Genomic DNA, 17492 nt, shown 5'->3' with positions numbered 1-17492 from the left:
AGATCTAATTGGTATGGTGACCCCTCTTTTCCCATATTCTGGGGCACAGGAGCTTTAGAACTTCTACTTTCACTGTTCCTGGACTGGGGCTTGGTTTCCTGACTTCACGGTACAGTGGGTAAAGGCTAAAAGTAAAGGAGGCTTCTCCAAGGCACCCTGGGATAGCACAAACCAGCAGCTGCCATGAGTCCATGCCCTGCTGTGGTCCCAGATCTGTGTGATGTCTTATCCTTAAGCACAGCTTGCCAGCCACAAGGTTCACCTGCCCCTGCGACGGGGCGTGACTGAACCACGGCATGTTCCTACAATCAGACTTATCACATTAGGACACAGGGCCCCACTACTCAGTAAAAATCAAATACCCATGCATATTGAAAACATTATCTGATGGTGAAATTATTTCTATAAAACCGCATTTTTGGTTACAGTTAATATGAGTTCCTAATAGGTTCAAATGTTTATAAACAGATTAATGGATTTATAATTAAGTTCAAAAGAGTTACCCACATTGGCAATACTTAGAAAATACTAGTGTTAATCACAACCACAATATGTATAAAAGTGTTCTGGGCCCTTGTTAACTCCTCAAAGCAATGAGGAGAATGACTATACATTTTGTATATACATACATAATGCTTGGCAGAGAAAAAGATAACTATTGTGAGACAATACAAGCTAGTTAGGAAAAACAACACCATGAATGGTGCTGAACTTCATAGCTTTAGCTTTAACTGTGATTTAGAAATTTCCTCAGACCATTAGTTTGACATTTATTCCACGAGTACTTGCTGAATGCCTACTCTGTCCTGCCACTGTATGAGGCATTAGACAAAACAGATAGTCTTTGCTCTCACGCATCTGACAGCTGAGAAGGGGAGGGAGTTATGTGTGTGATAATTTGATAAAAATCATCTAACGGATACTACTATCTAAATGCACATCAGTAAGTGAAAGAGACCAATCTGAAAAAGCTACATCCTATATGATTCCAATTCGATGACATTCTGGAAATGGTGAAACTACAGAGACAGTAAAAATATCAGTGGTTGCCAGAGATTAGGGGGGAGAAGGAGACAAACAGGTGGAGTACAGAGAATTTTTAAGGCTATGAAAATAGACTACATGATACTATAATGGTGGCTACATGTTACTATACATATGTCCAAACCCATAGAATGTACAACACTGAGAATGAACCCTAATGTGAAGTTTGGACTCTGGGTGATGTGTCAATGCAGGCTCATTAGTCATAGCAAATGTACCACTTTGGTGGGGGGGGATGCTGAAAATGGGGGAAGCTGTGCATGTGTGGGGTGGGGGGTATACGGGAAATCTCTGTACTTTCCACTCATTTTTGCTGTGAACATAAAACTGCTCTAAAAAAAAATAAAGTGGTTTTTTTTTTTCCCCTGAGGTGAAGTCTTGCTCTGTCGTCCTGGCTGGAGTGCAGTAGCGCGATCTTGGCTCACTGCAACCTCTGCCTCCCAGGCTTAAGCAATTCTCCTGCCTTAGCCTCCCAAATAGATGGGACTACAGGTGCGTGCCACCATGCCTAGCAAAAAATAATAAGGTTTTTTTTTCTTTTAAAGTAATATTAGTTTATTTTTTAATTTTTTTTTGAGATGGAGTCTTGCTCCGTCGCCCAGGCTGGAGGGTAGTGGTGCCATCTTGGCTCACTGCAAGCTCCGCCTCCCGGGTTCACACCATTCTCCTGCCTCAGCCTCTCGAGTAGCTGGGACTACAGGCACCCACCACCACGCCCGGCTAATTTTTTGTATTTTTAGTAGAGACGGGGTTTCACCATGTTAGCCAGGATGGTCTCAATCTCCTGACCTCGTGATCCGCCCGCCTCGGCCTCCCAAAGTGCTGGGATTACAGGCGGGAGCCACCACGCCTGGCCAGTTTATTCTTATATAGTAGAAATGGGGTTTTGCTATGTTGCCTAGGCTGGTCTTGAATTCCTGGGCTCAAGCAATCTGCCCGGCTTGGCCTAAAGTATTTTTGAAAATCTATTTAATTGCAAACTGTGATAAATGTTATGAAGGATAATTAACAGGTGTTACAGAGGTTGCAATAAGGGGAACTTGATGAGAATGGGAGTGGAGGAACACTGCCATGTGTCCCTAAAAGTGGTATTTTAAAAACACAATAAAAGAATACGTACAATTATTTGAGCACCACTTGCTGACACTGGTGTGAGTTGTATGGAAAGGACAGGATGGCTGGTGTGACCAGTATCAAGCTTGGGTGCATAAAAATGCTGCAAATGTTGATACCTTCCAACATTCTTTAGAAGCAAAAGACACATGGCATATGTAGGCATGTGTATGTGTACATATAGCATACATACTTTTGTTTGACCCAGAAGCTAGCTGGAGTTGTAACCCTGCCATCACCACTGCACTTAAGAAGTGGAGTCCTAATGGCAATTAAGAGGAGTTTTGCTCATATCCATGAAATGTGCCATTGCCTCAAAGTGCTTAGAATACTGTTGGGCACATAAGGAAGCACTGAGTAAGTGTAGGCTACACGATCTTCCCTCCTTTCTTACAAAAGCATAAAGTAACTTCTACAGAAGGCCCTCTTAGGAACTCAAGAGACTGGCAGACACAAGGGCTACAGGCACTGTCAACATGTGGAACTGTATAATACTACCATGAGGAATCAAGACCAGAAGGCAGGAAGTTATTATCGTTCTTACCTTTGGGTCGTCTCCAAACTGGCCAAATTGTACATCATTTAATAAACTACGAGCTGTTTTGATGATATCTTTACATTTTTTTGGTGTTTCTTCTACTTTCCCAGCCAGAAATAGGCAACAGGCTCCTGTCACCTAAAAGGGAAACAAAAGTCCTTGATTTTTGTTATCAAAGGTCACATAGAAATAGATACAATAAATTTTGGCCTTCATAATAAACTGGTCTTTCTCATTCCCCTACCTTTCTTTTTATCATTCACAAATACTCTGATACTCTAGAAGCTTGAAGGAAATTTTATACATATAAATTCCCCAAACTCTAGCTTCATAAATTATTTAAAATTTAACTTTCTTAAAAAAAAAGTCACGTAAACAAAGAAAATGCCCAAAAGGAAGAGAGTCACATAAATAAATTTTCTTCTCATATTCCAATCTGAAATTAACTCCCTAAACAGCAAGCTTTGCCATGGAAAAAGAAAGAGCACAACTAAACACAGTCCCGTGGAATCTCTCTCTGCAGCACTGCCCATGCTTCCTTTTCCTTCTAGCACAGTCCTGTGGAATCCATCTCAGCACTGCCCATGCTTCCTTTTTCTTCTAGCACAGTCCTGTGGAATCCATCTCAGCAGTGCCCATGCTTTCTTTTTCTTCTAGCACAGTCCTTTGGAATCCATCTCAGCACTGCCCATGCTTTCTTTTTCTTCTAGCACAGTCCTGTGGAATCCATCTCAGCACTGCCCATACTTCCTTTTCTTTCTAGCACAGTCCTGTGGAATCCATCTCAGCACTGCCCATGCTTCCTTTTCTTTCTAGCACAGTCCTGTGGAATCCATCTCAGCACTGCCCATGCTTCCTTTTTCTTCTAGCACAGTCCTGTGGAATCCATCTCAGCACTGCCCATGCTTCCTTTTCCTTCTAGCACAGTCCTGTGGAATCCATCTCAGCACTGCCCATGCTTCCTTTTCCTTCTAGCACAGTCCTGTGGAATCCATCTCAGCACTGCCCATGCTTCCTTTTCTTTCTAGCGCAGTCCTGTGGAATCCATCTCAGCACTGTCCATGCTTCCTTTTCTTTCTAGCACAGTCCTGTGGAATCCATCTCAGCACTGCCCAAGCTTCCTTTTCTTTCTGCTATGGTCTGAATGTTTATGTCCTAATTCATAGCTTGAGACCTAATTCCCAAGGTGGCGGTATGAAGAAGTGAGGCCTTTGGGAAGTGATTCTGAATGGGATTACTGCCCTTATAAAAGAGGCCCAAGGGGCTTGTTCCTCCCTTCCACCACCTGAGGATGCAGCAAGAAGGAGCCCTTTTATGAGGAACAAACCCTTACCAGACAGAATCTGCCAGCACCTTGATCTTACACCTCCCAGTCTCTACAACTGTGAAGAGTTAAGTTTCTGTTGTGTGTAAATTATTGGGTCTAAGGCATATTGTTATAGCAGCCTGAATGGATGAAGAAACTGTCCCTCCAGTTGCTTCAACCTTAGCTCAGTCCCTATATCACTGGGGTCTGAAGTGCTCTGTCTTCAGCTTCTCTTTGCCCACTCCAATCCTTCCTACATGCCACTCTCCTCACATAATCCTGATCACACTAGATGTCAGATACTCTGCCGGGGCTACAAAACTGATTCCAACATGGTCTCCTTCTTCAAGAACTTCACAACCAGTGAGGAACACATGTATATAAATCTTACTAAAATCTTAGCAAACAAAACAAATCAACACAATGACTTTAATGTTAAGTCTGCCATTTTCACGAAACCTTTTAATTACTGCATTGTTCACCCACTGAAGCCAAATTTCTGAAGTCTGGCATTCAAGGCTTATCGTGGTCTGACCCAGTCTACCTATCCATCCAGGGTCTCATCATTTCCTTCCTGCCAAATCAAGCTCCTGGCTGGGCTGACAACGTGTCACATGCTTCCCCCTGCCTCTGCTTATGCTAGCTTCTGTTGGACCACTGACCTAGCCCATCACGGCATGGCTATGCCCTATGTATGTTTAAGGCTTACCTTAATGCTGGCACCTTCTTCCTAGCACTTTCCCTGCTCTCTCCAAGATGTAATTCGTCTCCTCCTTGAATGCCACAACTCTTTTATCAGTATCTTCCGATGGCCTCACTTTCCATCATGTGTTCTGTGCATGTCATACCACTTATCGTGGACTGAAAGCTACTCTATCTCCCACAGAGAGTAAGACACAATGCATGCCTTGAGGAGTAACCAAAGAATGAGTGATATGGCATAGACAACTTCTGTTCCATTTTGCTTTCTTGGACTTTGTTGAGTCTCAATTACAAGCCCAAATTTATGTTGGGAAAGGTACCACGGGAGTAAACTTTCATACAAAGCGCAATATGACTATGGTCCATATTGGCCTAAGTGAAAAGATTTGAACATGGCTAATTGGAATAAACAAAGTTCAAACTTGATTTTGTTTATATATAGTATATACCATATAAAAATAAATACTTTCTGGAAAATATGAGAAAAATAGAGCCTATAATTAGTCCACCAAACTGTGTGGAAATAATAACATATGACAGAGAATTACAATAAAATTCAAACACTTACATATCTTGGGAATTGCTTGAAGGAATGAAACATATAGAAGCGATGAAAATAAATTATTCCAGTTGCCAGGGTATCATAGTGTCTGTTGTTCTGGTTAAGGACTCTAACCAATAACTTTTACAGGTTATATTCTTAGTTAAATGTAGAAAAACAAAAAGACAACAACAACAAAATCATTGGTAAAGTAAACAATATTAGTGGCAAAGTAACGAGATGGGAATCTCAGGGTATCAGAATTCTGGTACAAGAATTAGCAAGCTGAAGTTTTATACTTTTAACACCCTTTAGAAACACTTCAACTGTGATCTTTCTTTACTGAGACAGCGTCTCTGTCACCCAGGCTAGAGTGCAGTGGTGTGATCTCGGCTCACTGCAGCCCAGGTTGGTCTCGAACTCCAGATTTCAAGGGATGCTCCTGCCTAGGCCTCCCAAAGTGCTCGGATTACAGGCATGAGCCACTGTGCCCAGCCTCAACTGTGATCCTAATGGGTGCCTCATATCCTCCTGGCTGGCCACCTCCTCAGTGGCTAAGTCTACACCTTTAAAATGACAAACCAGAAAGAGAAAACCCCCCACCAGAAACAACATTCAAACAGATATTTAAGAACTGCTCTAGTATAGAGAAATTACTATATATTTTGTCTACAGAATCTAATTATTTCTTGGTGGTGAGTGGGGAGCCTATCTGTAACAGATTCCAAGGAGAGTCAGGATACAGCCCCAAACGTGTGCCCACATCAAAGATGAACCGAGCGCCCTCTCGGCGGTACCGGGCCTCAGTGGCTGGATCAAGTCCTTCAAGCTGTGAGGGTGTATGAGCCAGGTCTTTCTTATCCCAGTACCAACATGGCTTTGTGTGGTCCAGGTTTGCTGAAGTTACTGAAGGGCTTGAATTTTCTTTATTCTCCTTCATTTATTGAAGTAGACTTGTTCTTTCCAAAAGGTTCTCTGAAAATGTTAGGATCCTATGAGAAAGAGAAAAGCAAAGTTGGAAAGGAATACTCCATACTATAAGCAATCTAGAATCATAGATTGTACCTGGTTTGGGATCACTATTTCCTATAGAAACCATACTGTCAATTGCCAGTTACAAGCCCAGGCTAACTCCAGAGCCAATTTAACACAATACTGTAAGATGACCCCAGTACTAATATTAATAAATCTCAAATTTCATGGTAGTTTAAAAAGAAGAGTATTTCCTCCCTCTCTCGAGATTAAAGGGTTAACCTTATTTGACAAAGTTTTGGAAGAAACGAAGTACATCTCACTTTCTTCTGGTTTTTCTTCACTAGACATACAGGTCCTCTAACGCTGGTCCAGATTCCATTCTTCAGTAAAACCTGGGCCTGTCTTAATCTTGACAAAGATTTATGTTCTAAAACTAACCATCTCTTCCATCCAGCACCCCTTTTCAGTTTATTCCATGTAGGCACTTTCACTTAGACAAGTCGTGGGATTGGGTTAATTCACATCTGCACAAATCACTGAATTCACTGATGTAAACCAAATGTGCATCTTGTGATTTGGGGAGTGGGTGGATGGAAGTGGTCCATGAGAGAAGGAGCTCCTTTAAACTGTTCTTGCTTTTTCATCCTCTTCCTTTTCTTTCACTCAGAATAAAGACATTCTCCAAAAGCTCCATGCTGAGAGAAAGAAAGAAAGAAAAAAAAAAAAACAAAACAACGAAGGATCTCATCTAGAGACCACTGTTACAAATAAGTCATTCGTAACCTGGATCAAAGACAGCAGATACTTTCAAATAAGGTATCAAAAGGGTTCCGAAAGAGCTGGCTGGAGCCAGGTTAGTCTGGTTAGCAAGAAAACAGCAGCTCTGTGGCCAGGTTCTGGGCCAGGGCTCCCACCAGTTCATCTGGAAACCTAAACTTTTCTGTGTATCTGCCTCATTTCTGGTGGGGAAGGTGACATGGCGGGGCTTGAGTATTCTCCTCCTTCCACCGGGCAGCTCTGAAGGAAATCTGATCTTCCCTCCAAGAGGAAGAATTAAGTACCTGGAGAAAAGCTTGAACTAATAATTTACATTTTTGTGTGCGACTGATTAAATTGGGCACTGTTCAAAGGGCGGGGGAGACCAGTTAATTAAAACCTCAGAAAATATGACCTGTTCATAATCAGACATCACACTGAGATACAATTCTCACCTACTGGATTGGCAAAAATCCCAAAGTTTGACAATTTGCTCTGTTGGCAAGGCTACAGAGAAGCAGGTGATCTTATAAGCTTCTGGTGGGAGTACAAAATGGTCCAACTGTCACAGAGAAGTTGACGATATCCAACAAAATTACACATGCATTTGCTCTTTGACCCAGGATTCCCACTGCTGGGAATCGACTCTGAAAATATTCTCGTAACTATGAAATGTCACAACTATGAAACAACATGTGCACAAGATTATTCACTGTAGTGTTATTTATAATGGCAAAACTATAAACAACCCAAACGCCCATCATCAGGGGACTGGCTGAGTAAAATATGACACATGCACACAATAGCATACCCCACAGCTATTAAAAAGAACGAGAAACATCGTTAAGTACTGGACAGAGAAATTTCCAGATCAGCAAGGTATAGGATAGTGTACACAGCATGTTAGCATCTATGTAAGACAGGAGGGGAAAAAAACAGACATCTCTTTTTTTTTTTTTTTGAGATGGAGTCTTGCTCTGTCGCCCAGGCTGGAGTGCAGTGGCATGATCTCGGCTCACTGCAAGCTCCGCCTCCCGGGTTTACGCCATTCTCCTGCCTCAGCCTCCCGAGTAGCTGGGACTACAGGCGCCCGCCACCATGCCCAGCTAATTTTTTTGTATTTTTAGTAGAGACGGGGTTTCGCCGTCTTAGCCAGGATGGTCTGGAGCTCCTGACCTCGTGATCCGCCTGCCTCAGCCTCCCAAAGTGCTGGAATTACAGGTGTGAGCCACCGCGCCCAGCCAGACATCTCTATTTTTTGAAAGTAATTCAAAAAATAATTACCAATAAGGAATGGGGAAAAACAGGATGGAAAAGACAGGAATGGAAACAAGACTTCTCTATGTATATATCTTTTTATACAGCTTTGCCTTTTTATGAAAGCCTTTATTTTAAACTAATTGTAGGCTTACAGAAGAGCTGTAAAGATAGATGAGTTTTTGTCTATACCCTTCACTTAGCTTCCCCAATGTAAACATCTTCCATAACCATGGTTCATTTATCCAAAAAAAGAAATTAGCTTTGGTATAACCACTATTAACTACACATCATATTTGAGTGCAGGTGATATCAGAACAACTTACTGCTGTTAACCATGAGCTCTCGGTTAAGATGAAGTCTACCAGGTTTCTCACTGTAAATTATTATTTTTCCCTTCCTATCTTCTATTCCTTAGATGCAAGTCACGAGGTCCAGCCCACACTCAAGGGTAAAGGAATTAAGCTCTACTTTCTGGAGGGAGAGATATCAAAGAAATTGTGGACATATGTTAAAACCACCCACTAGTAAGTAAATATTTTGGGGGAAATATTTTACAATGCAAAATACTATACAAATGTCTGTTTCTCCTTCAAGTTTCATCTACTAATTTTAGCATTCACCTGAGATGATTATAACTGTGGTGTTCTAATGGTGACTTTCTATTTCCTTCACTGCTTCAACATTTATTATTTGGAATCATTTTGTTAATATTTGTTTCTTCTCTCCCATTTGTTTATTTACTTTAGTACAGACATGTGAGTATTTTATTCTTTGGGTTATAATCCAATACTATCATTATTTATTTTGTTGCTCAAATTATTCCAATGTGGCCATTAGGTGCTCTTTCAGCTTGACTCCCTGCCGAGTATTTTTATAACTTTGATGTTTGAATCATGTAAATATTTAACATACTCATAAACTTAACTAAAAATAAAAAAGCAAATCCTAAAACTCAAACCAAATGGGCAACAAAATCACACAGAAAATTACTTCCAAGTAATTTCTGATATTGTTACATGCTTAGTGATATATTCTAAGGACAAAAATAACTGAAAAGAATTATTTATTTATTTATTTATTTACTTACTTATTTATTTATTTTAGAGTCAGAGTCTTGTTCTGTCACCCAGGCTGAAGTGCAGTGGCATGATCCTAGTTCACTGCAGCATCGAACTCCTGGCCTCAAGTGATCCTCCCACCTAGCCTCCCAAAGTGCTAGGATTATGGGTATGAGCCACAGTGGCTGGCCCCAAGGAAATTTTAAAACTTCATTAGTGTACTGTTAGTAGTGTCATTAATGTTGTAATTTTCAAACAAATTTTTTTTTGCATGTTGTGGAATAAAGCAAATATGTAAATGCTAATGTTGTTAGGAACCAAGATTTTCAGTGCAAAGAAAACAAATGCACACATGCAGAAAACCAAATGTTAAGAAAAAAATCTGTAATGTTAAACTTTAACTGAAGATATCAAAATAAATCATGGTTAAATATATATATATATATATGTATTCCATTTCTCTCCTTTTCAAGTACCAAGAAGGAATGACACTCCTAGTTCTGAAATCTTAACTTTTTCAATACCAATACCCTTTAAAAGGAAGCAGGTTTCTTTCCAGTCTGGGCTTGGAGCCTGCCTGGGATGTACTCAGACTAATCAAAGCTTATCAAAAGACATAGGACTGCTGAAGGAATGATTTGCTAGGAAAAAAAAAAAAAAAAGACATAGGAGCCACCATGATGGGTGCCCACTGGACTAATCCAAGGTAATTTGAATAGCAAAAAGAAAAATGACAGTGGTTGATCATAAAATAGTGAATATACAATCCAAGTGTCCATAATATTAATATATAGAGAGAATAATACTTTGCTAGCACTGACAACTACTGATAATAAAATGCTACTGATAATAAATGCGACTTTGCTAGCACGGATATTAACTACTGTAAAAAAAATACAGTTGATCCTTAACAAAATGATCACACTTGACATCACTAATAGGGTGAAAACCTGACATTACATGGCTTCTGATGTGATGCAATGTGAAATAAATATCACCTACCTATGGAGCATTCTTGTCCCCCAAAAGCTTAACCTAAATTTAAGCAAACTTTTGACCGAACTTCCAGTTTACAATAAATACTGGTGGTAGAAGAGTAAGTGAAAAAGCACAACATGGAAAGTATCAGTCACATCCAGAAGGTGAGACACTCTACTCAACAACTGACCTGGTCTCTTCAAAACAGTCAGTGTTATGAAAAAACATTTTGAGAGACTGTCTTAGATTTAAAAAGGCTAAAGAGGGCTACAACAAAATGCAATGTGTGAACCTTGATTAGATCCTTTAAAAAAAAAAAAAAAGAAATTTCAAACAATTAGGAAAAATTTAAGTATGAATTGTATATTAGAGGAGATTAGGGAGGGAATTACTGTCAGTTAATTTTCTATGGGGGTAATAATGATATTGTGATTACACAAGAGAATGACTTTATTCTTAGCAGATGAAGGCCGAAGTATTTTGGGTAAAGTGTCATGATGTCTGCAACCTACTTTCAAATGGTTCAGCTAAAACACAACCACACAGTAAACATGGCAAAAAACGAACATGTGTCCATAGGTAAATAAGTAGTCATTGCACTATTCTTTCATACAATAAAAAGTTGGGGAAAAAGTCAGATGAGACTGAATAGGAGACTAGAAGGACTCCTTATCTTCATCAATCCCTCGACAGCCAAGCAGTGCTTGCCTATGTGTGGGTACTGGTTTCATAAATCACAACATTGTGATTTGAATTATAGCATACAAAAAGAAAAGTGCACTAATTATAAGTGTATGGCTGATTGTTTTTCACAAAGTAAACACACCTGTGTTAACACTATTCAGTTGAGAAATAGAACAGTACCAACATTCCAGAAGCTCTCTTCGTTCTTTTCCTAGTGACTATCCTCCCAAAGATAACTATTCCGACCTCTATTTCCATCAATTTGTTTTGCCTGTTTTTGAAGGACTGTGCGATGACACAGTACCACTTTTACATTTGGTTTCTTCTGCTCAATATTAAGCTTGTGGGATTCATTCCTGTTGTTGCATAAAGCAGTATTTGTTCATTCTCATTGCCGCAGAGCAGTGGTTTTCAAACCTGGGACAATTTTGCCCCCCAGGGGACATTTGGCAATGTCTGAAGACACTTCTGGTTTTCCTAACTGGGGGGTTGCCACTGGCATCTAGTGTGGGTAGAGGCCAGCAATGTTGCTGAATGTCCTCAGTGCACAGAACAATCCCCCATGACAAGAAATTATGTGGTTCAACATGTCAACAGTGCCAAAGCTGAGAAAGTCTGCTGTACAGTACAGTTATATCCTATGACTGCAACGCACTTTATCTATCCATTCTACTGTTTGGGCATGTAAATGTTTCTGGTGTTTGATTATTAACAAGTGTTAAACATGTACATATATTCTTATAGAACAGAAGGCAACTGGACAGTTGGCTGAGGGAATCAGTATCTTAGCACATCTTAGCAATTTATTCACAGTTGGGAATTGCTACTTTAAGATACATACGCCTAACATTTTTCCATGTACTTTTTCATTTAAATATTTCCTGAGCATTTACTATGAGCCAGGCCTTAATGGCATGGCAGGGAACAAGATAAATAAGGTCTTTGCCCTAGGACTAGCTTACATTCTAGTGGGAGAGACAATAAGAAAGAAATATATGATTATTTGTCAGGGAATCTTAAGTGCCACAAATAATAACGCATGTAAGGGGAGAGAACATAATGAGGTAAGGGCTGTTTAGAGGTATGCAGAAAGAGGAACAGTTAGGAGATTATAGTAGCAGTTCAAGTAATGCCTAATACACCTGTCTCCACACAATGGCAGTTGGAACAAGGGGTGTGTGTGTCATAATTGGCCATGAGGCAAAGAATGGAAAAAGATGATTTCAAGTTTGACTGACACAGAGGGTGATACTAAAAAGACAAATGGATAAAACAAGAGAAAAAGCTGGTTTTGATAAGGAGGGAGGAAAAGAATTTGGCTCTATAAATACTAAGCTTGAAGAACTTTAAGATACTTTTGTGGAAATATCTATCAGACAGATAAATAGGCCAGTTGAAGTCTCTACGGAACATATCTACTTGGGATTCATCTACACAGAGGTGACAACTATAAAGTCATGTTGACGGATGGCGGGATAGAGAGTGAAGAAAGAAGGGGTCTGGGTACAGAACTCTGTGAACTTGTACCAAGTAGGAAGAATCACCAAAGGTGAGCGTTTGCCCAGTGACAGGAAGGTAAAACAGACTTGAATGTACTTATGATTTACCCACTTGCAGACTAAGAATCACCAAATTAGAGAAAGGGAAAAAGATTGGTCCAAGAAGTAGGGAAATCTGCATCCTTTGTTGCAAAACAAACCAAGGGATGTCAGCTTTAAACAAGAGATGGTAGTCAACAGTGACAAATGCTAAAGAAAAGTTAAAGGACAAGGAACTAAGGAAAGTTTACTTTAATTGGTGATTAGTTGTTTTTTAGGGACACTGAAAATTGTGATGGTTGCACAACTCTGAAAATACTAAAAATGACTGATTTGTACAGTTTAAGTGGGTAATTTGTATGGTATAGGATTATACTTCAAGAAAATACATATATACACATATAAATAAAATAACATTTTTAGAAGTGCAATAAGACAGAAGGTGTAGAAACTGCAAGGGGTGGTAAAGAATGAACAGACTAGGAAATAGGTTATTCTTTTTTATTCATTTTTAAATTTTTTGAGACAGAGTCTCCCTCTGTCATCTAGGCTGGAATGCAGTGGTGCTCACTGCAACCTCCCGCCTCCCAGGTTCAAGTGATTCTCCCACCTCAGCCTCCTGAGTAGCTGGGATTACAGGCATGAGCCACCGTGCCCGGCCGGAAATAGGTTATTCTTTTGAGGCATCTGTTTCAAAGAGAGTAACAGGGAATACTAGGGAGTACGTTTTGTTATTGTTTTGGTTTTTATATATTTTTCAGCATAAAGGAGAATGAAAAATGTCTGCAGCCAGTAAAAACAAAAAGGAATCACTAGAGGAGTCAGAACAAGGGAGGCTAACTGGTTAAGGGATAATAAAAAGCATAGTAAGAAAGTTAACCTTAGAAAGAAGGCTCTTTCTTTCCCTGAGAATGGAAGGAAAAGTTTGAGAAAGATATTTTTAAATAATCTTTTAAGGGGGAGGAAGTAACTAAAAAATCTCAGAGTACCTCCTTATTCTCTAGGAAGTATAATGCCAAGATATCTGTTGAGGGGAAAGGGGCAGAATGGGGAACAGTGTTAGGAATAACCCAGTAGGGATGAAACTGGAATGGAAAAGAACCTCGGTTCACAAGTGGATAAATCGTAAGTATATTCAATTGTTTTACCTTCTGTAACTGGCCAAACTCCTGGTCCCTTTAGGTTCCAAGGCAGAATATAAACAATTCATGAAATGTAGTGAAAATATTATGGGCATAAACAGAATAGAGACAGTCCTCAAAATCGTAGAACTCCCTGAAAAAGTTTTTGCCTCAGGTCTATAAACCTGTTCCCTATTACTCTTCAATTATTTTTTCACAAGACCCTAAAGTTATAAGTTTTCTCATTAGTAGCTCGCGATTCCTCTGAAAATGACTGACATTTATGAACTCTGCAAAATGAAAATCCATAAACAAGCAACCTGTCAAGGCATTTTAGCAGCACCTTTCAGGAATGTGCTTCATAAATATCATTTTACATCATAAAAGACTAAATATATTTTCAACATTTAGAATTATGGAAACAATAGTAAATATCACCACTCAATTATCTCACCCAATATCGAAATCCCCTCTTTGTAATATTTGGCCACTTATCAATGAAACCTCATTGCTGGGTATCAATAACTGGTGTTCACATAATTCCTGTATTCCTATATTGATTTTTATCTGTCCTGTTCATCCCCTAGATCTGCTACACAGATGGCATAAAATCATGCATGAATGAAATCTACCTTTTAGCGACTCTTTAAGTTCTACCAGGGTCCTTAAACTAAGCCTTGAAAATACATTTCTCTTATCTATTGATTGTCTTTCAAACAGGTAAAAGCAATTTTTACATTCTCTTCTCTAGGGTAAACAAATATAACCATTTTTCTCATCATGTTTTTTTTTTTTTTTAGTGTTTCAAGTCTCCCCTAAATATTAGGAATCAAAACAGATATGATGTGCATACCACATGGGAGGGGGGTGGTAACTAACATTCAGTAACATGTCCATTGTGTGTCTGCTGCGTTGCAGCATGTCTGCAAGCTAGTTTTCTTATCCTCACAATTTATCACTGAGAAAATGGAGCCAGAGACACGAAACAACCTAATTCACAGCTAGCAAGCAGCAGTCACAACTAGTCTTACTTTATACCAAGATACTGCCTTCCCTCAATCTAGACACTGCTTTTCTTCTGTAAGTGGAACATTACATCCTTGAACCACTTTTGTCAAGCCAGGAAAACTCAGGTTTTGTAAATGTAATCACACCAAGTAAATTTATTTATTTTTAATTTTTTTTGAGACAATCTCATCTAGTAAATTTATATCTGGCCAGTTCTGGCCTATTATTATATTTCAGCCTTTAAGAAATCTTTGATTTCTGAGTGTCATCTAATGTGCTAATTATCACTACATGGTTTGAGTGCATTTATTAACTTGAGAATCATGCTGCTTATATATTTAAAGTTGGTATTAAAAAAGTGTTAATCCGAGTAAGGGCAAGACCAGAGTCCTGTAGCATATCTCCAAAGACATCTCCTCAGGCTTACATCAACTCATTAATCAACATTTCGGGTTTGGTAATTTGCATGGATATAAATCCATCTAACCACACCTTATCCAATGCACATTTAACTCTTGTGTCTAGACACAGTATTAGAATCTTGTTGGAAAACTGTGTCCTAAATAAGCTTAAATGAACTTATGTCCAGCAATCCCCAATCACCACCAGTCTAGTAAACTGTAACAAAAGGAAATATGATTTGTGTCACCTGGCTTTTTCTTGAGACAGGGTCTTGCTCTGTCGCCCAGGCTGGAGTGCAGTCACCTGATCACGGCTCACTGCAGCCTTGATCTCTCAGACTCAAGTGATCCTCCTGCCTCAGTCTCCCAAGTACCTACTACAGGCATGCACCTCCACATCTGGCTAATTTTTTGATTTTTTTTGTAGTGGTGAGGTCTCACTATGTTGCCCAGGATGGTCTTGAACTCCTGAGCTTGAGTGATCCTCCAGCTTTGGCCTCCCACAGTACTGGTATTATAAGCGTGAGCCACCACCTCTGGCCTCACCTGAGCTTTTCTCACTGAAGCTCTGCTGGCTTGAGGGAATCAGCTCTCCTTTCCCAAGTACTCATAAACTTGTTGGCTCTTCCAACAAGATTCTAAAACAGATTATTAATAGGTTCCTAGCAGCCAAGAGCCATCGAATGGTTCTGGATGAAAACTGAGACATTTACCAGATTCTAGTCTTCTATCATTAACTGTACTTTTAGGATTTTTCAAAATCTATGAATAATGATTTTATAAAGTCATCTGCAAATACTCTGGTATACAATTTACCTGAACTTAAAAATATGATCACTCTGTAATCTCGTCAATTACCTTGAATTTAATTCCTCTAGATTTTTTTGTCCTTATCCAATTTTAAAGAAAACAAGCAGAAAACACTGTCCTCCCTTTCAGACACTCAGCAGAGTCACTGCTTTCAAATATAATGTCCTGAAATGAACTAGCCCATTTTATAGGCCACAGCTATGACCAATTTTTCTTTATGACATTCAACTTTAGAAACAGCATTTAAAATTTAAGAACCTCATTAACAACTCGAATAGTTCTTATTGCTTGTTGGTGCAAACTACATTTTCAAAATGGAACAAATTTAAACAGGATTTGCCCAGAAATCAACTAATATGCTTGAATAATGCATCACAATATAATCGAAATGAGATAAAAGAGGGAAAAAAACCCTAAAAGACACCAGCGGTAGTCACTCTGAATAAGACAATCTTGGATAATTATTATATTCATAGTCAAGTTTATTTAATAGGTAAGCATCCTAAGGGCACAACTTTAATCCAAATGTCTACTACCATCATCCATCCATTCTTTCATTCAGCAATACAGAGAGCTTATCAAACGTCAGGCAGTGTTCTAGGCGCTGAAACTCCTCGCTTTCATTCTAGCAACATCATTCATACAAACCTTTAGCGGCACCTACAATTGCAAGGCATTGTGCTAGGTATCTGTAAACAGCGATTTAGATCGAGATACACAAACATCACCAAGTTTCTCTTAAAAACACAGAAGACCACCCTTAAGAAATGCTCTTAGAAATAGTTCCTAACCTCAGATGACTTAGCGAAAGCTCCGTTTAACTGGCAATCTAAATTTAGAGAGCATTACCGAACCTATCTTGGGCAAACAATCGTTTAGGAGCTGTCACATAACCTCTAGACTTACGCTCCAATTTTCTAAAGAACAATTTCTCTCATAACAAACCAAATCAACCACCAGGAGCGGGTCCGTAAAGACGATGTCTCGGCAAGAACGAAATCTAATCGCGGAAGTGCCTTTTCCTCATTCTTAGTCGCACCCTAGTTACGTGGCTCTTCAAAACTCCAAAGTCGGAGTACCCTAGACATGGAACAACCTCCAAAAAGTCTCAGGCCTAGCCAAGGTTGGGACTCATACGCCGCGCAATAATCGGGGAGATATGAGGAGTCTGTGGCTGTGAGACTGCGCGGTTAACACCGCTGCCCCTTTTGCCCAACCCCTAGAAAGTCTCCGAACTTTGACTGCCCCCCAGTGCGAGGGCCGCTACCAGTTCTAGGGTGAGTCCGGCCTCCCTGCCCCGCCCCGACGCCTCAGACCCTCTCTACACGCCCGCCCCACAGCCCCGCGCCCGCCCGCAAAGTTCAATGTGTACCGGAGGTTAACGGAGGGAGGCAGAATCCGGAAAGAGAGACTCCGCCAGTGGATGGCGACGGTTGGCCATAACCTACTCCGACCTCCAGATACGCGGGAGGTGGGCGGCGCTGCCCTCAGTCGGTGGGTCACTCACCCCTCGCTTCAGGCAATCCCCTCAGCGACGTCTCTCCTTGCCGACTGCGGCCATCTTGCATGTGGAATGTCGGGGAACTACGTCATCACGCTGCGTCCTGAGACGACACCAAGCGATCGGAGGGGCGGAGAGAGCAGGATGCCTGTCAACCA

General features: G+C 40.1%; 1 protein-coding gene across 2 annotated transcripts in view; it reads right to left on the bottom strand.

Moving 5' to 3' along the window:
• CCNK (cyclin K) overlaps positions 1–17492 on the bottom strand; it is a 31052-nt gene that overhangs the window by 13202 nt on the left and 358 nt on the right. Inside the window, exons 2-5 of one of the 2 annotated variants that reach the window (XM_054447566.2) lie at positions 17341–17482; positions 5988–6236; positions 5272–5353; positions 2702–2833 (exon numbers count right to left, since the gene is read on the bottom strand). In XM_054447566.2, coding sequence (XP_054303541.1) covers positions 2702–2833; positions 5272–5353; positions 5988–6184 — 411 coding nt within the window. In that variant the 5' untranslated portion in view covers positions 6185–6236; positions 17341–17482. Of the gene's footprint in view, positions 1–2701; positions 2834–5271; positions 5354–5987; positions 6237–17205; positions 17483–17492 lie in introns of those variants that run through there. The other variant, XM_054447568.2, reaches the window with a different exon arrangement.

This window comes from Pongo pygmaeus, chromosome 15 (genome assembly GCF_028885625.2).
Source record: "Pongo pygmaeus isolate AG05252 chromosome 15, NHGRI_mPonPyg2-v2.0_pri, whole genome shotgun sequence".
NCBI lineage: Eukaryota > Metazoa > Chordata > Mammalia > Primates > Hominidae > Pongo > Pongo pygmaeus.
The sequence above is the reverse complement of the archived record's forward strand: the minus strand, read 5'-3'. Positions and strand labels throughout refer to the sequence as shown.